General features: G+C 39.0%; 1 protein-coding gene and 1 long non-coding RNA gene across 3 annotated transcripts in view; one reads left to right on the forward strand and one right to left on the reverse strand.

Moving 5' to 3' along the window:
- The window catches only part of GABBR2 (gamma-aminobutyric acid type B receptor subunit 2), a 376,357-nt gene that overhangs the window by 256,672 nt on the left and 100,418 nt on the right, over nucleotides 1-19,267 (reverse strand). For both annotated transcript variants that reach the window (XM_034411851.3, XM_034411850.3), the window contains exon 3: nucleotides 3,400-3,570. In XM_034411851.3, coding sequence (XP_034267742.1) covers nucleotides 3,400-3,570 — 171 coding nt within the window. The remainder of the gene's footprint in view (nucleotides 1-3,399; nucleotides 3,571-19,267) is intronic.
- LOC132711660 (uncharacterized) lies at nucleotides 854-18,156 on the forward strand. Its single transcript, XR_009622472.2, has 3 exons — nucleotides 854-943; nucleotides 2,571-2,756; nucleotides 15,527-18,156. It is a non-coding gene; the product is annotated as an uncharacterized LOC132711660 (long non-coding RNA).

A 19,267-nucleotide genomic window follows, 5' to 3' on the forward strand; every position in this document is an offset into this window, starting at 1 on the left:
CTAAATGTTCCATATAGGAATAAGCAATAATAAGCAGAGATATGCCTGGGCCTAGTCCTTTTCTGATCTTTTGTCTATGAAATAGACAATAAACAAACACATATTTTTCTGGGATCACTGATGGAAGGGGACCCAGAGGGATGGAGATAGGTGTAGGAAATTTGGCTGTTGTTGATGTATCTGAGATGTGGAAGGCAGCAATAGTTGACAGTGATCTCCTCTCAAATCTACAGTAGAACACATTCAGATCATCTGCCAGTTGCTGATTCTCTTCAGTAAAGGAGAGAGATCTGCTGTAGCCAGTGACATTCTTCAGGCTTTCCCACACATTTGTTGGTTCATTTGCTGAGAACTGATTCCTCAGCTTTTCAGAGTAGCTTCTCTTTGCTGCCGATCTCTAGACATAGAACAGAATAGGAAGGGACCTCTGAAGTCTTCTAGTCCATCCCTTTGCTTGAGCAGGAAACTCTATACCATTTCAGACGAATTGTTGTCCAGTCTCTTTTTGAAAACCTCCAGTGATGGAGCACCCACAACTTCTGAAGGCAAGCTATTCCATTGGTTGATTGTTCTCACCATTAGGAAATTTCTCCTTAGTTCTAACTCCTTGGTTAGTTTCTTTTAATATCCCTTGTTAATATATTCCTGGTCTGATTGTATAGCACCCTGTCTTTATTCCTGTAAGCTTCCTCTTTGGCACAACATAGTTGCTTGAGCTTAGCTGTGAACCAAGGTTTATTATTACTGTATATGCACAAACTCTTGGTCAGAACACACATGTCCTCACAACAATTAACATATGATGTCACAGTAGCAGTGAGTTCATCCAAGTCTGCTAAAGCAGCTTCAAGGCAAACCTATAACTCCAACTTTACCTCCTCAGTCCAAGACTTCATTGTTTTAACCACAGGTTTTGCAGCTTTAAGTTTCTGTCTATAAACAGGTACAAGATGAACCAAACAATGACCAGTGACCCAAAGCTGCTCTTGGCAAAGATTGTTAAGCATATTTTAACATGAAGTAGCAGTGGTCTAAAGTGTTTTTGCCTCTAGTGAGGCAGCTGACATGCTGAGTATATTTGGGCAGCTAGTATATGGTAAGATATAATAGACTAATAGTAGATAATGTATGAGATATATATATATTGGTGGATGTATTTTAGAAGGGCTGTTTTCAAGAATATAAGCATCTTTTTTGAACTATTTTTTGCATTTGACTGGAGGAGTCATCCCAATATAAGTTGGTCATATATCTTTAACCATTTGTAGCAAGATAATATAAGTATCATTTTGCAAAGAGCACTATCTTAATGTAAATTTTTCTCCATTATTAATCTGATTGAATAAAGAGTCTTATGTTCCTTGTTTGCATTTATGTATATGTCTTGTTAAGTATATCAATTTTCAACAAAAATACATCTCACACCTAAGCTGAATGTTTTAGCCAACATGGATAGTTAGTAGAAAAAAAAGCTATTTAAATTAATTTCTACACTATCAATCTTTCAAAAATCTCATACACAGACACACAAACAATTAAAAAATAAAACTTCTACCTTGCACTAATATGTTCAGCTTCACACTTGCAACAACAGTATACACAAAGAAATGAGAGGAAAATTCTTTCAACTCAGGAACCATAGAAAGATATAATTCAACAAGTACATCCACAATTCAGTTCATTCAAATACAGCCTAAGCAGTGTAACATTTAAGGAAATTAAAAAAGAATTTTTTAGACCTTGGCAAGTGGGATTACAGTTCATTACAATTGGTAACACCTGAGCATTTGTTTATTTCTCTCAGGATGTGAAAAATTGCAGAACAGAGACTAGTCTATTTATAGAACACAGAATAAAACGTAGAATGTAGGCTGGAGATTCTAAAGGAAAAGTGACAGGATATAATGTAGGAAATTTTTACCAAATTAACTCATTTTTAGCTATGAAGAGTATGCTATGGTAGAAATTCTAAAAGATACAGTGACACATGATGGCAGAAGTTATGAGGTATAAATATCCCTCTTTCTTTATGCAGACTAATTAGATCACATGCAGCTTAAGAAATATTATCCACCATATTTAATTTTGATCAGTGTGTGCATCTTTATTTCTTTTAAGATTTCCAGATAATAGCAGTCTTTGTTCATGTATTGATCACATGAAATATACTCCAGTAATTATTGGACCCAATGGAATATTAACAATATTCATTCTTGGCACTCAAAAATGAGGCTGAATATGACAATATATTAATGCAAAAATTCTACATAATAAGGCTGTAGTCTGATAAACTGTAAACTGAAAGGTAAATAGGAATTTCATCAGAATCAGAATTTAATCAGAATATCACCAGGTACTGTGGCAGAGGAAATTGTTGCATATTTTAAAAATACATTTTAAATTAGCCTAGTTCATTTTTTCAGATTTCTAATGCATTATGAAATTAGTGAGATTTAGATGTGATTTATAAATGACAATTAGTCATTTATGTTATATAAGGTGTTACTTCTAAATGTTTTAACCTATTTTATCCACTTAACAATTATTTTTATTTATTTATTCCATTTTAGATTACGTACTTATTTATTTTAAACCTGGAAAAATATTCCACTAGCATTCCACCAAGCATTCCACTGTGGTGGCACAATGGTTAGAATGCAGTACTGCCAGCTACATCTCCTGACTGCCAGCTGCCAGCAATTGGACAATTTGATTCTCACCAGTTCAAGGTTGACTCAGCCTTCCATCCTTCCAAGGTCAGTAAAATGAGGACCCAGATTGTTGAGGGCAATATGCTGGCTCTGTAAACCACTTAGAGAGGGCTGTAAAGCACTATGAAGTGGTATAATAAGTCTAAGTGCTATTGCTACTTTAATTTATCAGATAAATTCTATCAAGAATGTTGTTTGTCAAATTATATTTTTTTGCCCTGCTGGATTATTCTTCTTTCAGCTTTGACCTTGGAAAGTCCATATTTAGAATTGGATAGTAAGTACTAAAATACAAATTTTACCTGATAATCTATCAGTAACATTGATATTTATTCTTAAATTTAACAAAATAATATAACAATGATAGGAATCTGTGTATCCAAGCTTCCCTGCTATGCAATCTAAATTCTTTGAGCAAATAAATAACTCTTAGCAGACAAAAAAGTAGAGTATCACTGAGAAAGATTAGATTAAAAATCTTTGTAACAAGTTTCAAAGATAAAATATCTGCTTCAGAAATGATCTTCGGAAAATGTATATGCAATTTCTGCTGGTTCAGCTATTGGTTAATTATGAATTATTTTAGACATGTTTCTTAGTTCCCATTATTAGTTTCACTCTATATCAAGAACATGCCATTTTTGCAACCAACTCCAACTTCAGTGAGAAGATATTAAACTGCTCTTACCTCAGAAAATCTTCGTATATCTTGGGTCAAAGTTCCTACTCTTTTCCATTTATAATGCTTGAGCAACTTTAAAATTGCCGGGTTCACAGCATTATCGGATGGCACTGTCCGGAAGAAATAAGGATATTTTTTCTTATCTGCTAACTCTGGTGTTGTTGCTGCAAACGAGAGCTGTAAGATAAAACAATTGTTGTAGCTGTTTAAAAAAATCAGTATTATCTATTAATCTAAAATTTACTGTGTTATATTAAATTAAGAAAAGAACAGGGATATGTCTATATCCTTCTGTTACAAAATAAATAGTAATGTTTTTTTAAAAAACAAGTTTTATTACAATTTTTCTTTCATCATATATATTTTATGAACAGAATGTTGACCGGGTCACATCTTATCCATCTTATACATCATCATAATTTTAATATATTCTAATCTTCCCATTTTTTCAATATTCATCTCTTTTATATAATCCTTTATCACAAATTAATCATTTTTTGCCATATTATTTCATTTATCATATTATTTATATTATTTCAGTTTCTGCCATATTATTCTCTTTCCATAATTCTTTTATCATTTTCAATTTTTACACATAAATAACATCACTTTACGCCCTATATTTCAACTCTCTTGCAATTACACCAGTTATTTACCATATTTCTTCATTTCCAGAAGTATCTCTCAAATTCCCCCTTCCCAATCATTAGCATTTTGAATTTTCATCCTAATTTGCATTGTTATCAAAATTAGTAATGTTATTTAATTACTTATTTTATCTTAAACAAGTTCTATTCATTCATTTTTACAAAATAATTGCTGTCATGACTTTGTTATTCCAGTCTCAACATTATTCTCTTTACATTCTTCTTTATCATTTCATGTTCAATTCGTTCACATAAACATCACAGTGCGCCCTATAATTCTTCTCCCTTACAATAACATTTTAAATTCCACTCTAATTTAAAAGATTATCAAAATTTACTAATATTATTATATTAACTACTTTCCCATTCCCATTTAATGATCTACCTTGTTATATATATTTACTAATATTTACCCCATTATCATTTCTCCCTTCTGATAGCATTATTCACCTTTATCCATCATCTCTCAATCTTTTTAGAATCCCATTTTTAATGATTTTTTGCTCAGCCTTTTATCTCGCTCTGACTTTTCAATTCTCTTTTTTTTATTTTTATATGTTACATTTTATCTTCTGAATTCCTTTTATCTCTTTTTGTTGTACTGTTTGAGCCTCCATCACCAAGATTTTCCCTTGTCTCTTCCAAATATTTCCCTTTTTCTCTTTTAACTGTTTCTTTTTTAGGGGGGATTTTACCCCTTTCCTCTCTACTCTTTCCACATTACAAAAAATTTCTGTGATATTGTCTAACTGATTCTTATTTTTTAATACTTTCTCTTCTATGTTCTTAACTTCTTGCATCTCATTTAAATTTCCCTCTTCCAAATCCTCTTCACTTTCCTTTTCTATATATTTCAACGAATTTTCTGTTTCTTTGTTGCTTATTAAAGATTCACACATATTTTTGAACATCAGAAGTAGCTCTTCATACATCTGCAACTCCACTTTGTAACAATTAAAAAAAATATTAAAACCTCCCCAATTATATCTCTTCACAATTAGCCAAAGTTTAAAGTCTATTTAATTTTCTTGTTTCTCCTCTTGTCTTCCTTTCTTCAATTATTCCTCTTTTCTTCAGAAGCAAAATGTTCTCCTAAATTATTAATAATCCAACTCCAGAAATAATCAAATCCAATTAAAAGGCTGTCTTCCAAGAGAGAAGGGAAAAAAAACAAAAAACAAATGCAAAACACATTCACTCCTTAAATGTTCTCACAGTGTCCAAATTATCTTCTTTTATATGGCCAAGGTCGGGGCTTCCAGCTGCTACTTCTTTTTTGCCTATTTAAGTAAAGTATTACAGTACTTTTTCTTTCCTCCAGTAGATGGCATTCTCCATTTCTATTCCATACAAAACAGTCTTTTAAAACCAGCTAATTGTCAAAGTATCCTGGAGTTTTAAAGTACTCATACAAAATGCTATTTTCTCCCGAAAATCACTTATTTTTCCTTTTAAGATGTTTTGCTTTCCCCAATTTTCCAAGTATAGGACTTCTTCTTGGGCTTTTTGTATTAGAGTCCCCACTGTTTTTTTCCCCCATGTGTTTTTTTCCCCAAGTACCAGATAGCCGCTAATCCAAGCTCAGGAATTTCTTTTAAAACTCCTATTTCAATTTTTCCTTTAAGTATAAATTGGCAATGATCTCACCCAATTCCAGCACTCCGTCCAAACACCGCTCCAGCTCAATTCTTGGGTCCGGTTGTCCCAGCTTCAAGGTGGCTACCAAAAGATAGCCGCCGACCCTGCTGCCAATCGGGAGAGCTGTTTCTGTTCCAGTGAGGAAATTGCCAGTTCCTCGTGGTCCACGAAACACCTCTCCTTTCTTCACCGTCCCTACAAGACAGCTATGGCCCGAAAGCCTCCCGGCAGCAGTTTGTCCAGCTGGATTTCGCAGGGCTCATCAGAGCCTGCTATTTTCCAGTCCATTCCCACCATGACGTCAAACCAGAAGTCAAAATAAATAGTAATGTTGATGGGATACTAAAATGAATGCACATCACTAAAAATAATTTCATAATCAGAAAAACTGGTGATTGACAACTGGTAATAGTTAGCAGTCTATAAAGCAATCTGCATTGATGGATTGACATTAATGGAGAAGGAATGAGTGATAAAATGCCAACTTTATTTCCAATAAATTGTTAATATTTTGAGGTTGGAAATACAAATTCTCTGAATTGCAAGTAGTATGTTATTTTTATATCCCATGAATAGGATACATTATTAGCAGGTACATACATAGACAAACCTAACCCATAATGGGTTAAATTATCAGCTTTAGAATTTAGCCAGAATTGATTATATTTGTTATTTGGCTGAAACCATTCACTTCCTGGTGGGGTCCCCAGTGGGATGAGGGCTGGTTTTGGTGTGAAGTATCTTGAATGGTATAATCCTGGAATCCAGTTATGGCCTGATGATCTATCAAGAAATGGTCAGATGCAAGAAGTGAGGATACTTTCAAAAGTGTCCTATTAGAGACTCTACAGGTGATGTTCATACAGTCCTATCAGACATGTAGGGCTATTATCTAAATAGGTAACAATCAGTTTCCACCACAATCATAGCTACCAATCAGTCACACAACAGCAAGATCACTAATACAGAGATGCAAACATGCACCTACATTACATAGATGAGACATAGGAGGCTCAGTACCAGGACCCATCACATCCTTAGAAAAGGTCCACAAAGGTCCAAACAACAACTAGTTTGCATGATGTGAACTGGGCCAGCTAAACATATGACCTTCCACAAGGGAAATTAAGATGGTTATCAAGATCATGATGACTATCTTTTTGCTTCTGCTATATGTAATATTAGATAATAAGCTCAATTAATTTCATATTAATGTTTTGCAAAATATATTTTGACACTTTACTGAGAATAAAATTCTGCAGAAAGTTGTGATACTATTCTTTCTGCAGAATTTTATTCTCAGTAAAGTGTCAAATTTGAAAATTTCCCTTACCCACTGATTGCACTGTTAATTCAAGACAGTTATATTCAATGTATATCCATTTCCTTAATCCTAGAAGACTCCTTTGAGCCATTCTGACCATGCAACATTTCAGAGTCTTATGAAGCAAAAGAAATGACAGGAGGAAAGAAAGCTATGCAAACAGATCACCCAAACCTGTTCCCACCATCAAATAGGAAAAATCAGTGACTTCATTCATTCACTTAAATCCTTCAACCAAGATATAATATGATCAATGTGCAACCTATAGATGGATTTTATTTTTTTTACTTCAACAATCTTTACCAAACTCTAGAGTATTTGGTTGGCTATTTATTTATTTTGCATTAAGTTCACACCCCAAATTTATTTTGGTGAAGTCAAGGCAGCATACAAAATCCATACATTTAAACATTTTTCCCTTAACCTGTTATTTAAATTCACACTAATTTTTTATACTTTAAAGTCCACTGCTGACATCGTAACACTAATAAAAGCCTCTTATGAATATACCATCAATGTTATAATAGTGGTTTTTTACACATGGGATAAATAGAAATGGGTAATTATTTAAGATGAATAAATTGTAATTTTATTTAAAATTAAATGTCATTAATAACCTATGATATTTCAATGTTATATCCTTAACAAACTTAATGAGCTTAAGCAAAGCATATATGCTAATTTTCTTTCACGGTAGTTAGCTGTTTTTAGTTTTGTAAAAGAAATCAAAATCCAGAGGGAGAACTTTTAAGTATTTTCTTTTGTTTTGGAAGGATATCAGATTGAACACAGTTCCATTCTTATTCAAATTGACCTTTGACATTTTGAGTCCTATTTTCTTCCTCAGACTTACTACAGCATTCTGTGAAACTTTCATCAGGACATGGGGGAAAAAAATAAAATAAAAGATAGCAGTTGTCTTTCCTGGAGGCCTCCTCTTTCTTGCTGCCAAAAACTAGCGTGAAACTGCTTCTAAACTCCTATCAAAAGTCCTTGCAGCTATTCTCTTGCTTTTTCCTAGAATCTTCTTAGCATACTCTCTACTTACAATAAGACCACACATTTCCAACTAACCCAGTTTGAATGTTTATTCTCTATTTATCCATTCATCTGGAAGTTCAAGAGCCTATCAATATAAGTCAGAGACAACAAACAGTTGTAAATGACCTTTCAAATGTTTTATTTTTTTTATCTTTAAAATATAAACTTAATAGTTTAATTGTAACCCATTAATGTACAGTATTACATTTCTTTTGGAAATAAAAGTAACTACTGTACTTTAATAGCAATTGGCAGGCTAAATGTCTATGGAGATTCTCAATCATCCAGGACATGGTTGTCCCAAAGGTGCTTTTTTCCAAAAGGTAACTGGACTTTCTTAGGGTATTTTAACTTTGAAAATGTTTCACTTCTCATCCAAGAAGCTTCTTCAGTTCAGAACTTCCAGTCTTGCAATCCATTTTTCCCTTCTCCATCCATAGCAAACACTTATCTACCTGCTGGCAAGGGAAAGGAAGGGAAGGGAAAGAATGGGAAGGAGGAACAAGGAGGAAAGAAGACCACTATCACCCCGTGCACCAGTGGTGGGTTGCCCCCGGTTTGGACCAGTTTGCAAGAACCGATAGTAAAACCGGTAGGAGGCTCCGTCCACCGCCCCAGATGTCGTCATTGGCGTTCTGGCATGCGCAGAAGCAAGGCACATGCATGAGCAAAGCGAGCTCGCACGAACGATCCCATTGTGAACCGGTAGTAAAGATAAATAGAACCACCCCTGCTGTGCACCCTTCCCAATCCAGACAGGGAAGGAACTCCCATGTGCACCCCAGTGGTGTGTTTCTACCAGTTTGCCCCAGTTTGGGCGAACTGGTAGTGGCGATGGTGGGAGGCTCCACCCACCCGCCTGGATGTTCTGTGCATGCACAGAAGGTTCTGCGTTATGTGCAGAAGCGCTGCATGCAAGTGAAGCAAGCGTGCACGTGCTCACAGTTCCGAACCGGTAGAGAAGGTAAGTGGAACCCACTACTGGTGCACCCTCAACCTGTGTCAACCACCCCATAAGCCCCTCCACATACCCTACTTGACACCATGCCACCCCCTGCATGCCTTTCCCAACCCATGCAGCACCTCTTGCACACTTCCATACCGCCTTCTCAACCTGTGCCCATTTTAGTTTTTGTTCTAAACTAAAAAAAAAGACACAAAACTACAAATGAAACAGTATTAACTTCCAACTTAAGTGTAGAAATAAAGAGATTTTTTTGAATTACTATAAATGCAACATATATATATATACACACACATGCACACACACACACACACACACACTAGCGTTCAAGAATTTTTTTTTGTTTATTTTTCACAACACAATTTTTAAAGAATTAATTTGACAGCAGTGATTTGGCTTCTTATTCAAGATACTGGAAATGGATGTTGCTTACCTGAACATCCTTTCTGGGCACGCTGCTGAAGAATCCAAGAGCGTGGGTAATATCCCTCAGTTTGCCTGAATACTGAATGCATGTCACTTTAATTTATCTGTTGACTCCTCCCCCGGGGACTGGCTGAGGCTCAGTTTCTTTCACGAAGAATGTCATAAACGAACAGACAAGTCCATCCGGGATCAAGAAGCAGAAGCCGTACAGGGAGGGTTCAGCAGCGCGCCCAGAAAGGATGTTAAGGTAAGCAACATCCATTCTCTGGCGCGCTGCTTGGAAGAATCCAAGAGCGTGGGATGTACCCAAGCAAGTATTAGACGGGCGGGAAGGCTGAATGCTCCCGGGTGGCTGGAGTTGAGATGACAGATTGCAAAACTCGCCGTCCGAAGGACGCCTCAGCCGAGGCAAAGGAGTCAACTTTATAATGGCGTACAAAAGGTGTAAGTGAAGTCCAGGTGGCTGCTCGACAAATGTCCAAGATGGATGCTTGTGTAGCCCACGCAGCCAAAGTCGAGGCGCTCCTTGTTGAATGCGGCAGGATGCGTCCAGGCGGAGCCTTGTTGCAAAGGGTGTAGGCCGTAGAGATGCAAGCTTTGAGCCACTGCCCAATGGTGGATGACGTGACCTTGTGCCCCATCGAGGCTGGCAAGAAGGATACAAAGAGCGCTTCCGATTTTCGGAATGGGGCAGTCTGCTTGATGTAATGCCGGAGAGCACGCCAGACATCGAGGGTATGCCATTGGGCTTCTCTGCGATGGCGAGGTTGAGGACAAAAATCCGGCAGGACTAACTCTTGAGCGCAATGATAGAGCGAGTTAATTTTGGGCACGAAAGCGGGGTCCAGTCGGAGGATGACCCTATCCGCATGAAAGATGCAAAGGTCGGAGCGGATCGACAGAGCTGCAAGCTCAGAGACCCTCCTTGCCGACGTGATCGCCACGAGAAAGATGACTTTCAGGGTCAGGAAGCGAAGAGGAATAGAAGACAGGGGCTCAAAGGGTGGACTCATCAGGGCCTGGAGTACCAGTGATAAATCCCATGATGGATATCTGTGGACCACTGGCGGATGCAGGTTGGTGGCCCGTCGAAGGAAAGTCCGGACTCTCCGATCCAAAGACAGTGGGCGGTCTGCTGACTTCGACAAAACCGAGTTCAAGGCAGCTACCTGCCGTCTCAGGGTATTTGGCGCCAGGCCGCTGTCCAATCCATCCTGAAGAAATTCAAGAAGAGCAGGAACAGAGGCTCCGGCCGGGTTGACGTTGTTCTCGCGATACCAGCGACGAAAGGCTTGCCAGGTAGCCTCGTAAATCCGGATAGTCGAAGCTCGGCGGGAGGCTTGCATGGTGGTAATGACCCGCCCTGACAGGTTGTCCTTCCTCAGGAGGGCCCTCTCAAATGCCAAACAGCCAGTTGGAGCCACTCCGGCTCTGGGTGAAGGATGGCCCCCTGGCTGAGGGAGACCCTGTCTTTAGGTATTCTCCAGGGTCTGGAGATCGACAGGTCCAGCAGATCCACGTACCACGGCTGACGTGGCCAGTATGGAGCGACTAGGAGCACCTATGCACTCTCCGATAGAATCTTGCGCACCACCCTCGGAATTAGCGGAAGCGGGGGGAAGGCGTATAGGAGACCGGGGGGCCATGGGCATCGGAGGGCGTCCGTCCCCTCGGAGCCGGGGCTGGGGAACCAGGAGAAGAACCGAGGAAGCTGTGTGTTGCAGGGGCTCACAAATAAGTCCAGAACAGGAGGGGCGAACCTGGCTGACAACTCCTGGAAGAGGGTCGGGTCCAAGCGCCACTCTGCATGATCGATCCGAGAACGGCTCAGCCAATCCGCCTGGGCATTGTCTATCTCGGAGATGTGTTGGGCCGAGATGGAAATTATGTTCTCCTCCGCCCAGGAGAGGAGGGAGATTGCCTCGTCCAACAGTGGTTTGGAGTGGGTGCCGCCCTCCCGATTCAGATGTGCTTTGGCCGTGGTGTTGTCTGTTAAGACAAGCACATGGCGACCCTGGCTATCGGATTGAAAATGACGTAGGGCTAGATGTATGGCCCTCAGCTCCAGCAATTTATATCGTGCTGAAGGTCCGCTTGCGACCAACGGCCCTGGGCCACCTTGGTAGACAGATGGGCGCCCCACCCCAGCAGACTCGCATCCGTTGTAACCGTAATCCTCTTGGGTTCCTGAAACAGGCATCCCCTCGATATTGCGGGAGAAGTCCACCAGTACAGGGACCGTCTGATTGAGTCGGGGAGCCTGATCCGAGACCTGGAATTGCTTCCCAGGGATTTCTGGTACAGCAGAAGGTACCATTGGAGGGAGCGCGAATGGAGACGAGCCCACGGGACGATGTTGATGCAGGAAATGAGTTTCCCGAGTAACTGGGACAGTTGCAGAATAGAAACAGTCTAGGAGGATCTGTGCAATCGACGTAGCAATGCTCAGACGACGATCCGGGGCCAGGAAAACGTGACCGGAGACCGAGTCGATGATGGCTCCGAGGTGCAGGATACGGGTGGTTGGTTGCAGGTGGCTCTTCTCCAGATTCAAGGAGAAGCCGTGCCGGTGCAGGGCATCTCGTACAACTTCCAAATCCTTGAGAGATTTCAGGAGAGATTCGGAGAGGACAAGGGTGTCGTCCAAGTAGCAGAGTACTCTGATGGGAATGAGACGTAGAGAAGCAGCTACAACCGCGAGGACCTTCGTAAAGGTTCTGGGAGCAGAGGAGAGACCGAATGGCATGGCCTTGTACTGGAAGTCCTGATCGTCGTAAGAGAACCGGAGATAACGTCGATGGGAGGGTCTCACCGGGATATGGAGGTAGGCCTCCTTGAGATCAATGGAAGTCATCATGTCGAATTGTCTGACACAGGCCAGAATCGAATGGAGGGACTGCATTTTGAATTTGTGGTATGTGATCAATTTGTTCAGTTCTTTTAAGTCCAATATCCCCCTCCAGCCCCCGGAGCTCTTTGGGACTAGGAAAACTATTGAATAGAAACCAGTCCCATGATGTTCTGTGGGAACCGGTTCTATAGCGCAAATGTCCAGAAGATGTTGAATTTCCATGGACATCAGGCGTCTCTTTTCGGGGTTGTTGGAGACCGGACATCGGAGGAATCAATTGGGGGGACGGGATGAGAATTCCAGGGTCAGGCCTAGACGAATAGTTTGGAGGACCCATTCGTCCGTAGTAGTGAGGGACCATTGGTGGAAAAAATGATTTAGACGGCCGCCTATAGGATGAAGATCAGTACAGTCATTTTCCTCTCCTGAAGTTCTTGGACCCCGTGCCACGAAAGGGACGCTTGGCGGGTTGCTGGCATCTGTTGCGGTCACGGAAAGCTGTCCGGTCAGGCATGCGGTCATATGAGAAGGCTGATGGACGGTAAACGGAAGAAGTGGCTGATCCTGGATCGGCCCGAAAGGAAGGCCGTTGATTATATGGTAGATAGTGATGCTCAGCCCTGTGAAAAAATGATGGCATGATCTTTCGTTTGTCCTTAACCTCAATGAGAATAGGATCAAGTTCAAACAGGTCGCTGAAGGTGGACTACTCAGACATAGGGCACAGCAAGGTAGGTGAAAAGACCATCCGACTCTGGCAGGGCAGGAGGTTCAGAGTTGTCCTGGCACAGTCCCTCCGATAAACGGAGGTGAGCCTCTCTCCTGTAATGGCGGCTGTAGACAAAATGGCGGCCACGCGGGAAGGTAGGCCTCTGAGCAACGGGCCTGTAACCGCGGCGATGTAAAATAAGGGCGCAAACGATGTCTCCAGGCAGATCGTTGAAAGTTCGCCACCGGCCGCCAGCAATTTGGATTTGCGCGCGAACACTAGTAAGTGCCCCAAACATCTCAGGTGCCACAGGGGAAGGCAGGGACCTTCACAACGCAATCGGACTGAATTTGGAGCCGCCCGATGATCAGATGAGACAGCTGACATCCTCCATGAAATCGGCAAGCTGGGGAAGATGTTTTCAAGCCGCCGGCTGCACAGACAGGCAGGCTTGTCAAATTAAGGAGGCACGCAGAGATGCGAATGATAAAGCAGAGCTCTGCGGCGTAAATTCAGTCAAATGTCCACACAATATAGCACGCAAAGATGCCGATGGTAAGGCAGAGCTCGGCGGCGAGGAGAACAGCGGGAAAAAAATGGCGGTTGGAGGCCTGAGGCCCCCAGGCCAATGCTGCCCCGCAACGATGTAAAAACAAAAAACGATGTAACTCACAGTATTGTAGATGATTAACAGGGAATCGATTCTGGAGGTAATCACGAAGGAAGGATAATTTTTTTTAAAAGTATTGTAAGCAAAGGAAGAGAAATCCACAAAACACACTCGTTCAGGCTGCACTGAGTGAAAGGAACTGAGCCTCAGCCAGTCCCCGGGGGAGGAGTCAACAGATAAATTAAAGTGACATGCACTCAGTATTCAGGCAAGCTGAGGGATATTACCCACGCTCTTGGATTCTTCCAAGCAGCGCGCCAGAGAATACGAATTATTTGTCAGTTAGGCAAATAGGAAAGCAACTGAGGGAATGTCAAATTATCAAAAATATGAACTACATTTTTCTGAGAGAAATAAAAAAATAACAAAAGATAAAAAAGATTTTTTAAAAATATGTCATTTTTAATACAAGAAAAAATGACCTCACATTTATGTATGGGTATGGGATCTATTTTGTCATGATATTTGATTATAGTGGAATCCATAGCTGAGATTAAACTATACTTATTTCAAATATTATAGCATATTGTCACTATAGTGTACATGTAAACATCTTCGTAGTCATCACTGGTTTTTTTATTTCAGAAGTTTTATTTTATTTTATTTTTATTTTATAAAGTAGTTCAAAAGAAATAAGTAGTTTTATATTATTCTGGGTTTTTTTCTGAAAGAAATGTAAAATAAAAAAGGAATTCCTTAAAAATAATTTTTGGTTTAGTTTTAGGGCAACCAAACTAAATTATTAAATATCCATGTTTTTAATAAAGATTACAGTGGTTAAAATTTATAATGGTTGTAGACACTGATGTGCTGCAAAATTGTATTTAATATTTCTTCAATAATCAAATGTATAACTTTGTGAAAAAAGTAATTTAATTAACCACTGCTAATCATTTATTAATATGACAACAATTTAAGAACTTAATCAAGGAGGCTTTTAAAATTAATCTCTTTTACTGAAAACCAAAGATATTTTTTTTTCAGATTATTACATATGATTTTAATTCATATTTAGGATGAAAATGTCCAACTAAAAGAATTATGTTTTAACCCTTTGTGTTAGCAATTTCTGATTAAATATATTCATAGCAGTTAAAAGGCTATGGAAAAATAGGCTCCAAGAAAGAGAAATACATTTAAATTACCAGTTTATTTTCTACATCTTCTCATCTCATTCATATTAATGGGTTTATACTAAGGCATGTCTGTCAAAGAATTATTTGCTAACTAGCTCACCCTTTTCACCCTAATATTGCAATGTCGTTTTTGCCCTGGAAATGAAGCTTTTTTTCATCACTCAATAATATTATCATGTCATGTCATTCTGTAATATCTGGACCAGGCCATCAGTTAGATTAAAACAAGAAACAAAGCAAACGCCAGGAAATTGTTCAAAGAACCTACAAAGAACTGACAATCCATCAAGAGTTACTGAGAACAAATTGAGATGATGTTAAACTGACAGAGCGGGGAGAGTAGGAACTTCTGCTAAAGCTGAGAATAACCTGATGCAGCCTTCCTCACTTTTTGTGGCATGTTGCATCTGCCAAACCCAAAATATCTTTCAGATAATTATTAAAATTACATGTGGATGTGGGGCAGAGGAAAAAAAAAAGGAAAGAAACATTTAAAATAGGAATAAAATTGTTGAAACCAGTGCTAGAGGGTTATATATTATCTTTGTGGGACATGGTTGGAATGTTGAGTATATTGTATGACCATTGTTCTAAAATGGCTACTATGGGATTGGGGGATTATTCATAAAATGGCTACTGTGGTAAGCACAGCTAGTCCAAATACATGCACATACCAGAATGCAAATTAGTAATAATGCTTCCTGCATCCTTCCTATGTTTTCTCTAGACTGAATGAAGATACATAAAGAGATGGAGACAACTTGGATTTCTTTGTCCATCACTCTTTTGAACATGTCATGAGGCAAGTGTTCCCCTATTGCTTCATCCATAATCAGAATACTATCTAGGGTTTTTTTTTTTTAAAAAAAATCTTTGGAACTATTGGCAGATGCAGTGGGAGGATGGAGGATGATAGAAACTCGATTAACTACTATCCTGGATTACCCAGTGTTATAATGTGTTCAATCAGGAGCACTGATTGGCCTTTTGCCAAGGTACTGCCAATAGAATGGTAATGGGGGCAGTGCTTTTATACCAAGATACATTATCTCAACTCAAGGATAAGAAAACAAACAATTACTGCAAATTCAAGGCAGTGCCTTATGATTTCCTGCCAATTTCAACTTGGATGAAATCCTGAGGACTGAATAATAGTATAGCTTTATAGTGTCCTGATCCAGGAAAAGCTGCAATTGCTACACCAGATATAACTGTGCAAAGTCTCACTGGAGCATAGCTTTCATATGCTGCTCATGCAGAAGCTATAAACTAAGGTGTCCTTCCAAACTGGGAGCCAACTCTTTTCAGGAGAAGATAACCTACCCCAATTTCAGAATACAATATTATAAAGCAATCACAGCTGAAGCCATGCAGGGGTATATTGCTAGGATGTAATTCTGAAAAGCTTTAGCTCTCATCATCTTTTGTTGTTGTTGTTGTTGTTAGCCATTCATTTTGATGAGTAACTTCTGGATATCCAATTCCAGTGTCTCCATTTTCAGGAGCTGGAAGGCTTTTTTCCTAGTTCCATGGCCAATTCAGCCAGACAATCTGGGATCTGTATCAGTTTATTTAGGGCTAATTTTTGTTTTTTAAAATGCCATATTGATCAACCTGGTACTCTTCTAAAGATGATGTGAATCAGGTCAAATCCCAAAACACAGCAAGATTCTGGGATATTGCTGTTGTGATAGAGAGCAATCTCACTATCAAATCTTAAAATTCCATCTGCTTCTCATCCCCTCATTTCAAGAAAATAATTAGAAAAAATGTGTCTAATTGAATTGATAAATAAATGCAGGATAAACAAAACTGCTGCATTATTTAATGATCACTCATTCCATGAGTGAAGTTACGGCAGTACTGAAGGAGGGAATTTATGACCATTCCTGAATTGGTACAGACATCTAGCATCCCGATGGTCATATGATTGTGATTTGGGTGCTTGGTAACCAGAATGCAATTACAACTGCACAGAGTTTCCCCTCCTCCCTCCTTATATAATTGCCATTTGCAACCTTCACTGCTGGCTTTCAACAAACAAAACCGATGAGGAAGCCAGCATAAGGTCATAAATGACAATCACATGACATCATGTTTAACAAACATGTGGCAAGGCACTTGGAACTGCCAAAACTCCCATTGTATGTCAGCATGGTCATTTGACATTATGCTTTACAACTATGTTGCTTAGCAACAGGCTTACAGGTCCTAATTACTGTAGTTAAGCAAGAATTACATGTACATCTCTCTGCTTTCAGGGTAGGAAAGTACATACATTTTTTTTATCAATATGCCCAATTTTGCCATGAAGTCAACTAGAAATTGCAAAAGTCCTAACACCTGTCATTAAATGTCCTTCATGAAAAAAATGTTTTTTAAAATGACATTCAACTAAACAATGCTCAGAATTCTCTTACTGAAATAGAAACTTGAAAATGTTCATTTTGACCAGCTTTTGCTTGCTCAGCGTGATCCTGCGACTTCCATATATGTATGGCCGTGCAGAGTTTCAGTGCAGCACTTTAACAGAGATTCACATAAAACAGGACTGCAAAGTCATAAAGTCTTTCTCTACATCTAAAACATTCTACTGCTTCTTAATGCAGTCTACATTGCATTAAGTTTGAGACTTCTGTGCACAATGAAAGGCATCTTTTGTCTTCGGTTAGCTTCTCGAAATGTTGAAAAAGGCCTTAAGGAACAGCCTTGATGGGCTGGATTTACCTTGCTAAGGTAAATTGCAACAGCCTTACACACAACATATATCTCTCCAAGGAAAACAGGCTCAGCTAAAAGGTTTGGAAATGTCTTGCGTGCAATCTATCAGACTGCACAGACTCAAAGGTCTTAATTCTTCCCTGAACCAACTGCATTTTATGTCTCAAGTCCTGTTGTCACAATAATAGAAGGAAACATCCTTTTAAATCATGTTAAGTACAGGGCTCCATTTAAGATACAAACACCTTCTGCAGGTAAAATAAGAGGAAAGTTTAATTACTCTTAAATGCAATTTTTCTCTCACAGTTGTTCTTAACACTCACACTTAGTATAACACAAGGCTATCAGCTGATATCTTTATAGCTGAGCACTTGCAAGTGTAACAACAGCTGTGACAGTAACTGCTTTATAATCACAATTGGGCAGCCATGCCAGCTTCATACCTCTAATTTATTTTACAAGTATTTAGAATAGATACATGAAAATGAGTGATCAGTAAAGACTTGCAAAGTATTTTACATCACTAAATGGAAATGCTTTTTCTAAATACTGTATGTGATGGGTATTCAGTGATTTTTTTTTTTTGCAAATCAGAACACTCAGTTGGAAATAAACATTGGAGATTTTTGTACACAAGCAATATTATTATTGTGTAAGCACTGTATATGTAATATAATTCAAAATACTTTGCAGGAATGATAGAAGAAACTTGTTATAGCAGAAGTAACAAGTCAGACTTTTCCTCCATTTCACCTTTGAGCCAAGCAAAAGTCAAATGGCAAGGGGAAGGTACACTTGTCAGCTTTTGCTTATTATAAAGATGTTAAACAGAAACGGGAAACAAAATTGGGAATCCTAATGGATATAACCAAGGCCTAGATTATGAATTATAAATCTGTGAAGATGAACTGATGATGTAGAAAACTATATCACAATGTCAGAAATCAGAATACTTAGTTGGAGACTCCAGCTCCAATTAGTAACTTCTATTTCACTTGAGAGACACTCAGGGAACATCGTACACATTCTGCAATTTGTCCATGGGGAGGGAATATCATGGTACAAGTCTGCTCCTTATGGACTTGTGCTTGTGACATTATAGAGCATATATGAAAAAGCAGAATTTTTGTGCTGTGCTGTCACAATGCACCCTTCATCATTTTGGAATGATCTTGATAATGAAAGGACAGCTAGGCATGTTGTATTTTTATGTAGGAAACATATTAAGATACGCGGATATGAAAATGACAGCTCTACCCTATACTTTCTTGTAGAAAAGCTTTTAGCAAATGTAACTTTCACAATACCGCATGATTAAGTACATATACTATAATTTGTTATTCTATTCATGGAGCAAAAGGCTTGTCCTTTTTTAAATTAATTACTTCATATATAAACTGAAAAGAACAAGTATTTGCTATGCCTAAAAAAGAATCTTGAATTGTTTTCCAAATTATTAGGAGCACATGCATGATTGTTCAGACAATCCAAATGCTTTGCTTACAAAAGAAAGGCCTCATCTGGTGTCACTTCTCTGAGATCTAAGAAAGAAGGAAATATGGACATAGAAACAGATTCTGTGTCCTTATCTATCAAAATGCAAGAGAGAAAAAATGGTGTTCACAAACACTTGCATTCATTACCCTTCACAAAAGAAAACCAAGCGAACAACCATTAATATATCATATATCTGAAACCCCAACATAAGACACGGCAGGAACAGATGAAGTGGGAAACAACCTTGAGT

Source organism: Pantherophis guttatus, chromosome 3 (genome assembly GCF_059756535.1).
Source record: "Pantherophis guttatus breed Tessera chromosome 3, ASM5975653v1, whole genome shotgun sequence".
Taxonomy (NCBI): Eukaryota; Metazoa; Chordata; class Lepidosauria; order Squamata; family Colubridae; genus Pantherophis; species Pantherophis guttatus.